Source organism: Falco punctatus (assembly GCF_963210335.1).
Source record: "Falco punctatus genome assembly, chromosome: 12".
Lineage (NCBI taxonomy): Eukaryota > Metazoa > Chordata > Aves > Falconiformes > Falconidae > Falco > Falco punctatus.
The window spans coordinates 19,787,565-19,797,471 of record NC_137592.1 but is presented as its reverse complement, the minus strand read 5'-3'; the positions used below and the strand labels follow the sequence as shown (position 1 = coordinate 19,797,471).

The window sequence follows — 9,907 nt, the reverse complement described above, 5'->3', positions numbered from 1 at the left end:
CAGCACACAAAACCTGAAATGTCCTACCTTATCAATGACAGAACATCACCGCCTGGAGCTCTGTCAAGTAAGATTCACGCTCAAGGGCAGCAAGGAAAGACAGAGCACACAATTAAAAATATATAGTACAAGCTCTTTAGCTTTAATGCTATACTAGCAAAATGAAAAAATAAAAGTCTCGGTCATAAACAAAAATAAAATCATGGGCCTTCTTTGAAAATGAGGTTGTCAGATGCATCCTTTTTTAAAAAAGAAATCCAAGCTGCCCACCTAACTATGGACGGAATGGGATGGGATGGGATTGGATGGGATGGGATGGGATGGGATGGGATGGGATGAGGGCAGAAACCAGGAAGAGGGAAATAATTTCTTTTTCGAAGCAGCGGTAAGAGCTGCATTGGACATTTAAACAATATTCTGGCAAAGGGCTCAATCCCTGCCTATGTATTTAACCACCGAGGTATTGCTTTGCTGTGTTCTGCATTCAGCAATATAGCAGAGAGAGGAGCCAGCAGCCTACCAGCTCCTCTGGTGGCCATGTGCCCTCTTCCCCAAGCGACACAGGCTGTGCTGTAATTCTACCTTCTACACTTGAACCGGGGGTACAGCAAAACCAGCTCGTGCTTCAGCCACGATGCTCTAAATGAAAAGCAGCATTGCTGTGCTTGGTGGCACACTGCTGGCAGTATTTTCGGTGGTGCACAACCCATCCAGCTGTGTGCTGGGTTATTTTTTGTAGTAACTTGGGGTCAGGCAGCAAACACCACAGCCCACAGAAAGCAAAAGCACCGGACTTACAGCACACTCACACCACCTGAGGAAGGCAAACTGAGAAACACCAAACAAATAAAAAGCCCGCGAGAAACTGAGAGGACTAGGGAGTAAAAATCAAACCTGCTGATTCAATACATTTGACACCCCCCCCCCCCCCCCGATCATACCCAGCCACATTAAATCAATTCCTATTTGAAGATCTATACCATTACACCTATTTCTACAAATGTCTTTGCTGCCGTTTCTTTCAAATTATCAACTGAAGCAAGCACGCAAGACTCAGTCATAACCAATGATTAGTAAAACCCCCATTCTCCAGATCCTCAAAGTCATTTTAAGTACCCCAACTATGAAGAGAAATACCACATCTCTAATGGACAACAGCAGAGACCTTAAGAGTTCCTTCTCAACCCAAAGCTCTTGAAGAAAAAGTTTATTTTTATGCAGAGTTTACAGATTTATTGCAAGGTATCAGGAAATTTCTGAATGGTCTGACCAGCTTACATGGCTTCGCTGAATTTTGAAATGAAAGCAAGAGAACATTTGCTTAAATCAACAACCATAAGTCACCAGTTTAAAGGTTAACACTTGATTGTGCAGTGCAAGAAACAGACACTTATCTTCCCGGTTCAAGGACTTCTGGTTTGCTGAGCAGCAGCACATAATGCTGCAACAGACAGTTTTTGCAGCACACTTTTGCAGAGATACAACCACTACTGGGCGCAGGACGGGTGGCCTTGCAGCTTCGCTGTCTCGGGCAGGGCTCAGGGCCCGCTCTCCCCACATACTGGCATGCCACTAGCCCACTGGGAGACACTCGTGGGCCGTCACCCATCCTGCTGTGGCAGCCTTTTCAACAAAACGCTGGCATTGGCACGGGCGCAGTTGCGTTTCACGTGGGGCAGCTGCTGTAAAGCTTCCAGAGCTCTTCTTCCAGCCAGGAGACACCAAAGCCAACCCCAAACACCCTCACCCAGATCCTGCTCAACCAACAGAAAACCGCAGGGAAGATGAAAGCCCTGCGCTGATGGAGTACAGCTGTCCTAGATAAGCAAAATATAGCAATAAATAAGGTCCTTATCTACTGTGGCAAGAAAAAGGCAGGCTCAGGGGAAACGGTGGGCAAGGGAGAGAAGTGAAAAACGTACCTAGGAAAGAAAGAAAACCTGGAACTGCGACACTCACTCCTAATTAATGCACTTTGACAATTAGTTTCAAAATCCTCAAAGTCAGTCAAGACATCAGCTTGGACACCAGCCAAACCGACAGCTACCCGCTGCTCCTGCAAAATACTGGTGGATGCCGCCTCCTTGCAGCCATGGTACCTGTACCAGGGGTGCCCGGGGAAGGACCCAGCGCCACTCGGTGCTGCTGTGCAGGCAACACTAGGAAGAAGTTTCTTCAGCAATTAGCCTGGGAATAGAAGGGAGCAATTCCGAGCTGAAACATCAGACCCACCCATTAAAAACAAAAAGAAAAAAAATAAGGGCAATTGCTGTAGCTGGGCTGTGTTGTCATATGTTGCTTATGTTTGTTTTAATTTTAAACTGAGAGTCAGTCCAGGGTTTGTTACACAAACATATGGCACTGGTATTACATTCTACCTTGTATTTATAGAAAGTACTGTGGCGGTCCAGGCAGCGCACAGATGCCATAATGTTAACAACATTTATTATTAGTATGACAAAAGACCAAAAATAAGCCAGTAGAAATTGTGATTTAAAAGTTTAAGGGACTGACTGCAAATAGAGATTCAGCTGTGAAGTTATTAACTGAAATTCCTCCAGTGCCAACGAACACACAGCCCCCAGGCCGCCCAGTATTATGTGATATAAATAAACCCTCAGAAAGGTAATTTGTTTAAAACCGGAGCCCTGAAAACTGATTTAACACGTCTAATGCTAGCCCGATTAACACCAGTGTGCCCTCGGCTGGTGATGGGAGCGCTGAGGCAGAAGTCCGCATTCCTGCAAGTGAAGAGGAACAAAGCTTTTGGGACAAAGGGGAAACCTTAATTGTGCCCTTTTATGACCCAAACTGCGATTTCCTCCTCACCCCAAAGGAGCTGGGAAGGCTAACGGCACGCTCATGTATCCCCATAAGCGAGGCTATTGATAAATGCCATTACCAGAGTTTTCCACTCCAGCTGTTGAGCTACAAGCAGCAAAGGTTTGATCCTTCACCCCCTTAAAAAAATTTTCAAACAAAAAATAAAAAAAATAAAAAACCAACAACCACCACCCAGGCTACAGTACACCACTAACGCTATACTCTCCTGAACCTTCTGGAAGCATTTATTAGCTTTGGCCGCCGACCAGTGATTGCTGTAGGAGCGGACTAGAGCTGCAGTGCAAACTGGTTAATCTGTAGCTAGACATTATTTGTGACTGGGGCAGGGGGGGGTGGTGGCGGTGTCCAGCAAGAAACAGTCACTGCCTGGCAGACCGGGCTTCAAGAGTGTGAAGGGTTGTTTGGGTTGGTTGGTTGGTTTTGTTGTTTTTTTTTTTTTCCAAAAAAAATTTTATTGGGAGAACTACAAAACATTTACAGTACAAAGTTTACAGTCTCACACAATTTGTAGTGAACTGACTCCCGAAAAATATATTACAACTCAAGTTGACTTATCCTTTAGTTACATTCAAAACATACTTCTGTTAAAGTAGTCCAAAAGAGTACATAGTGCTCAATCTGTACCTATGTACAAACAAAACTAAGCTACTGCTCATTCATCCACCGTCCAGGAAAGTTTTGGAAAACTCCCGACTTTCTACATAAGGAAAAAAAGTACAAGTTTTGGAATTCAATTAAACAAGATATGTTCATGTACTGTATAAAGTTTTCAGATCCAAACACGGCCTCCATTCTTATAAAAGAGTGGCAAAAAATTTTGCTGTAGTTAAAACCCATCCCTACATTCAAATTATCTCAAGCATTAAGAAAAATACTTATTTGGTTTGAGAGATATTTAAGGCAAGCATGGACCCTCAAGAAGGCACTGTGAGACATAATACTGGGACCCCCAATTATTGCTACATACTTTGAGACTATATCACAGTGTGATTGGTGGAGTTAGGCAACAAAAAATACTTTTTGGTTACTTTAAACAAGTCTGAATTAGATTTGCCACTGTGAAGTCTGATTGCTAAGTCAGTCTTTTTTTTTGTGTTGGGTTTTTTTTTTTTTGGTTTTTTTGGGGTTTTTTTGTTTTTCTCTCATTTGTTTTTCAACTCGGACGGGCTACAACCATTTACATTCTAAAAAAAAAAAAAAAAAAAAAAAAAAAAAAAACAACAACCCATAGAAATTCCTCAAACTACTTCCACAGCATCGAGACCGATTTCTATAAAGAAACCATGCAATCTTTCAGATTTACGTAAACAAGGAAAGAAATTAATGAAATAAATATTACATACAATCTCTTAAATTAAGAATTTTACTCATTTACAATAAAATAACCAAGTGAAGTTACAAAAAGGCATATATTACTGTGAAAAGAACACACTCCACATTTCGCCGATTAATAATGGCAATCATAATTTAAACATAATAAAAGAATATATATCTATTGCTTTTCATCATACCCGATAAATACAGTATGAACAAATTACCAATGTATACTTTTCACAAGATAATAAATAAGTTAAATAGTTTCATATTGAGTTGTGTGCAGTGACTCATTCACGCAATCAACTCAAACAGCTAAAAAAAATTAAAAAAAAAAATCAGCAGTTATTCTCCAACAATTACAAACTAAACTCAGTTGAGTGCTTCCAAATAAAGCAACAACAACCAAAAAAATTGTTCTAAGCCAAACATCCACTAAGTGGTGGCAATGGAACCAATATTAAAACTTTGGAATGAAGGTTTTAGCATTTGTTATAATAATAATATATAGATATATAAAAAAAGTTGTTATCAAGGCATATTCTTGGCAGGATGTTGGATTTTTCTTTTTTTTAAAAAAAAGCTTATAGGTTTAGTACGTTCTGTGTTTTTATTTGAACTGGATTGAGAGACAAAGTAGTTTGTAACTTTTTTGTGTGTGTCTGAAGGTTTGGAGGAGCTGGACAGGCAGGATGCGCGCTCCCCGGATTGTTTGTTGCTTTCTGGTGGTGCCTTTGCTAATGCTTTTTTTTTTTTCTGAACACAGATGGAATGGCTGCTGCTGGTGCATATCATAACTTGTCTCCAAAGAACAACAACAAAAAAAAACCCCAAAACGAAAATCCCCTTCTTCCAAGGTCTCTCTATAAAAATAGGTTTGTTCATGTCATTTGCCCTTTTGCAAAATGCTTTTTTTTTTGTTTTGTTCAGCTCTCGGTGTGTATATAGATAGATAAGTATATATAAAAAAAAAAAAAAAAGAAAAGGATTCACTTTCTTCGCTCGGTAACTTACTTGGTGGGCAGCCGCGGGGCCGGGCGCGGCAGCCCGCCCCCCCCCTAGTCGTCGGAGATGGAGAGGCGGCTGAAGATGGGCAGGCGGCGGCCCGAGTCCAGGCTGGGCGACTCGGAGCCGCTGAGGGAGCCGGAGCTGAGCGAGCCGCTCAGGTAGCTCTCCCGGTCGGAGAGGGAGTCCGGGGGGCTGGGCGGCGCGTCGAAGACGGGCGACTCGGAGAGGCGGCGGAGGGGCTGGAAGCTGAAGGGCGGCGAGGCGGGGGGCGGCGGGCAGCCCCCTCCGGGCGGCGGCGGCTGCTGCTGGCAGCGGTAGTAGGCGGCGGCGGCGGCGGCTGCGGCGGCGGCCGCGGCGAAGTTCTGGGTGTGCAGGGCGAGCGGGGCGATGAGGCTGCCCAGCTCCTGCCCCGAGAAGGCGAAGGCGTTGTTGGCGCAGGGCGGCGAGAGCAGCTCCTCGCAGTACGAGGCGGAGGCGGGCGGCGGCGGCGTGCGCGACCCGCCGGGGCTCTCCAGCAGGGCGGCGTCCAGGCGGCCGCCGGGCGGTGGCGGGGCGGCGCCGTGGGGGTGCGGGTGGTGGTGGTGGTGGTGGGCGGAGAAGCCGGAGAAGCTCAGGCTGTGGTGCAGCTTGGGCCGCTCCCCGCCGCCGCCGCGCGGGTGCCCGAAGCCGCCGCCGCCCAGCGGGTGGTCGCGGGGGGCGAAGGCGCGGAGGTCGCCGGTGCTGCCGGCGGGGTGCGGGGGCGGGTGGTGCGGGTGGTGGTGCGGCCCCGCGGCGGCGGCGGCGGGGGGGGCGGCCGTGCCCCCGCCGGGCGCCGGGCGGCGCTCGTCGGCGTTGTGGATGAAGTGGCAGCGCGGCCCGTAGGGGCAGAAGCCGATGGTGTGGAAGGTGCGGCAGAGCTCGGTCTTGTACTTGGGGTGGCGGGTGAGGCTGCGCAGCTCGTGGAAGCCGTGGGCGAACTGGCACTTCTCGCCGTACTTGCAGGCGCCGCTCTCCTCGAAGGGGCGGCACAGCTCCGTCTTGTAGCGCGTCGAGTTGATGGGGGCCCCGCCGCCGCCGCCGGAGCCGCCCCCCTTGCCGGCCGCCGCCTGCTGCTGCTGCTGCAGCTGCTGCATGAGGTGCTGGCTGCGCTCGCCGTTCTCGCTGAAGGAGCGGTCCCGGAACTTGTTCTCCTTGTTGAGCAAGGCCGTGGGGCTGCTGCTGCCGCCGCCTCCGCCGGAGCTCGTCTCCTTCAGGCTGCCGAACGAGGAGGAGGAGGACGACGAGGAGGAGGTGGAGGAAGAGCTGGAGCCGGTGGGACTGGGGAACTTGGAGCCGCCGGCCAGCGCCGGCAGGTTGCTGGTCGAGTGCCGCCGCAGGAAGCCCGGTGCGAAGCTGGAGCTGGGGGGGGTCACCGGGGTCCCCACGGCCTTCTTGTCCAGCATGCTGCTGAGGTTGGTCAGGGACTTCTCCGTCTGCCGGGGCGGGGGGGGGGAGGGGAGGGAAGGGGGCGGGGGAGACACGGGGAGAGAGAGAGGGTGTTGCAGGGTGACCGCCAGCCCACCGCCACGGCTCCCCGGGCGCCCGGCGCCCCCTCCGCGGCACCGCGGGGGTCGGGGCGGGGGTCCCGCCGCCCAGCTGCTCCCGACTGCGTGTCTGCTGCGGGCGCGGGCGGGCGGGGGCGAACCCCGCGCAGGCTTTGCTGCGTGCGCAACTTTTGAAAACTTCCTCGCGGCAGCAGCGCAACACTTGCGGGCGAGCGGCTGCGGGGCGGCTTCAGCGGGTGAACCCCGCAGCCAGCCTGCGACGCGCCTCTCCCGCAGCCCTGCGCCAGCCGCCCCGCAGCCGCTCCGCGCTGCTCGAGCACAGCCGGCCGTCAGGCGGCCCCCGCCCGCGCAGCCGCCGCACCGCTCCGCACGGCGCAGCCCGGCGGGCACCGGCCTCCCGCCCCGCCGGGTCCGTGCTCCGGCCCGAGCGGCCCCGCAGCGCCGTCGTGCAGAGCGCGGCCCCAGCCCGGCGCTGGCAGCGCAGCGCGCTCCTCCCTACCTTGCACAAGAAGTCAATGTCGTAGAAGGCAGATAAAAGCGTCGTCGACATTTCTAGATCCTGTAATGGTCGGAAATACAGGAAGGACCGAAAGATCCCGCTCTCCTCGGAGGGTTTGGAAAAGCCACGACTAGATAGGAGGGGGCCGTTTGCTTGAGATCCGAAATGGTCCCGTCTCCTTCCCGGCGGGACGGCGGGTGCCGGGCCGAGGCGGCGACGGCGGCTGCACAGCAGCGGGCGAACTGCGGGAACTCCGCGGCGCCCCGCGCCGCCCCCATATAAACGCCGCCGACCGCGGCCCGGGGGCGGTGCCCCGCTCGGCCCGCCCCGCCCCCACCGGCCGGGCCGCCCCGCCCTCCGCTGGGGCCGGGAGGCGGCGGCGCTCGGGGCGGGCGGGGGAGCGGGGCCCCGCCGTGCCGACCGCCATCAGCCCCCGGTGCACCCGCGGCGCGGGCGGGACGGAGCGGGGCGGGGGCCGCGGGGCCGGCGGCGGGAACAGCGCGGGGCCCTGCGAAGTGCCTCCGCGACCCTCCCCGGGCCCCGCCGCTGCTGCTGCGGCCCCGGCCCCGGCCCGGGCAGTGCCCGCGGTGCCTCGGCGGGCGGGCGGCGGGTGCTGTGGGAGAGGCGGCAGCGCCGGGGACGCCGTTTCCTCCCGCCACCGAAAAGAAACTTTTGCCACGCAATTGGTTTGGAACAAAGGTCGGGCCCGCGCTGCCCCGGTGCGACCGGCGGGACGGCGGCTGAGCGCGGGCTGCGCTGCTCCCCTGCTCGGGGGGGGGAGGGGGGGGGCTCGGGTTTCCTGCTGGTCCGTGTTCGGGAGCGGCGGGCGGGGAGCCGGGGGGCGCCGCCGCTGCACCGGCCGGGCTGACACGCGGCCCGCCCCGCCACGACGCACCCCCGGCCCCGCACCTCGTCCCACGCCCGCCCCCCGCACACCCCGCCCCCGCCGCGGCCCGGCACCCGCCAAGGTCGCACCAGCCCCTCGCCGAGCCCCGCCGCGCCCCTCCCCCCCTTCCCCTTCCCGCCGCCCTGGGGCCCTCCCGCCGGGCTGCCCCCCGCCGGCGGCACGGTCCCCCGGCGGCGTGGAGCGGGCAGCCGCCCAAGGTGGGCCGGGAGCCGTCGTGCAAAACACCCCCGCCCGCGCCGCGCCGATAAGGCTGCGCAAACACGTCGTGGGAAAGGCGGCAGAGGCAGCGGCCCCGCGGCCCCGTCCCCTCCGCCTTCGCTGGGCCGCGGGACAAATGGGAAGGGGAAGACGGACGGACGGACGGACGTGTGAAGTTTGATTGCTGCTAAAGCCAGCAGAGGCGTTTGATCCTCTTCGGCTTCCGAGCCGGGCGGTCAGGCCCTGGGAATCCAAGGGTGCAAATCTGACCACGTCAGCAGGAACCCTGCACTTTGAAAACACATTTGCAAAGGAAAGCAACTTGGGGGAGGGGGGGAGATACGATTACTAGAGCGCCTCACGTCGGGTTTTCACAGTCGCCCCCCGCCGCCTTGCGGCTCACGGGTCCATTTGGTTCTCTCCTCCCCCCGCCCCCCCCCGAGGCTGGGGGGGCGCAGCAGGGACCGGCCGGGCGCACCCCCGGCACCCGCGGGGGAACGAGCCCAGCCTGCGACGCCAGGGCTGAGCTTAGTAACAGAAACCGAAAAAACACCCGGGGAAGGCGAGAGCTGGGGGACAAAAGCCCAAACCTCGGTTCCCCCCTCTGCCGGCGCTTCCCAGCCGCAAGCGCCCCCCCGGCGGCGCCGCTTCCCGCCCGTCCCTGCGCCCCGGCGCGGCTGCGCGGGGATGTGCCACCCCCTAGTGCGCACCCGCCGGCCCTGCTCTCCTGGGGGATCCCAAACCGAAATTCAGGTTCCTCCTGCCTTCCCCTGCAGCGGGAGGGCTGCAGCTCCCGTTCGAGCAGCGAGGCGCTGCCCCCCGGCAGCGGGACTAACGCGGCCGCGCAGCACAGCGCGCACCGGTGCCCGCTGCCCCGAACCTTCCCCAGTGCCTCCTCCGCGGCCCGCTGAACCCCCGGCCCACTCGGATTCCCGACCCGAGCTCAAACCTCCTCCTCCCAACCGTCTCTGTGATGAAAACATCACCTTCAGAGCGGGTCCTGCCCGCTGGCGAGCACTTTATGATGGTGACGGTGCAAGGAGCAATGTACCACCGCCATGTGGGGGAACGCGTTGATCAGTTTGATCAAACGCATAGCAGATAACTACTGCGGTGGAAGATTTTGCTAACCCTCTCCTGCAACTGCTGCTTATGGTTTAAAGGTTCTTGATTAAGTAGTTACAGAGTAACTCAAGTCACCAGCAGTGTGTGGTGAAACGTAGGGCTGCTGATACCATTTTTTTTATTTGCTCTCTATAAACTCGGGTGGGAGGACAGCAGTTTCAGTTGCATTTTAAAACCATGATAAGGAAGACCGAGTTTTCTAGTTACCTGGTTTACCGATTAACCAAGTCCTCAAGGTTCCGCAAAGTTACTTAAGTTTTATGGTGGTCACTGTGGATCTGCTACTATGCTGTCTGCATTCATCCAGTTGTTGATAAAATCCATATATGCCTATCCATCTTAAATTTTATCCAATTAAAAAAAAAAAAGCCAATGTAACTAGATAGCTTTATGCTAACCACTGACGTGAGCAAGGTCACACAACTGCACTGTAATTTTGATACTATACAAAGTTCTGTTTGTTTTCTGCTGTAAAAGCTGTTGCTACAC

General features: G+C 55.1%; 1 protein-coding gene across 1 annotated transcript; it reads right to left on the bottom strand.

The window, feature by feature from the left end:
* Nucleotides 1–5,090: 5,090 nt before the first annotated feature.
* On the bottom strand, nt 5,091–7,390 carry ZFP36L2 (ZFP36 ring finger protein like 2). Its single transcript, XM_080408597.1, has 2 exons — nt 7,189–7,390; nt 5,091–6,617 (listed from the first exon to the last, which is right to left on the bottom strand). Exons 1-2 carry the CDS (start codon nt 7,237–7,239, stop codon nt 5,217–5,219), a joined length of 1,452 nt encoding a protein of 483 aa, XP_080264723.1. The 5' UTR covers nt 7,240–7,390; the 3' UTR covers nt 5,091–5,216.
* Nucleotides 7,391–9,907: the final 2,517 nt, after the last annotated feature.

Excerpts from the sequence above, each read along its gene's own strand:
- ZFP36L2 (XM_080408597.1), bottom strand. The coding sequence starts at position 7,239 with ATGTCGACGACGCTTTTATCTGCCTTCTACGACATTGACTTCTTGTGC. Across the intron at positions 6,618-7,188 it reads ACATTGACTTCTTGTGCAAG|ACGGAGAAGTCCCTGACCAA; the intron begins GTAGGGAGGAGC and ends CCGCCCCGGCAG.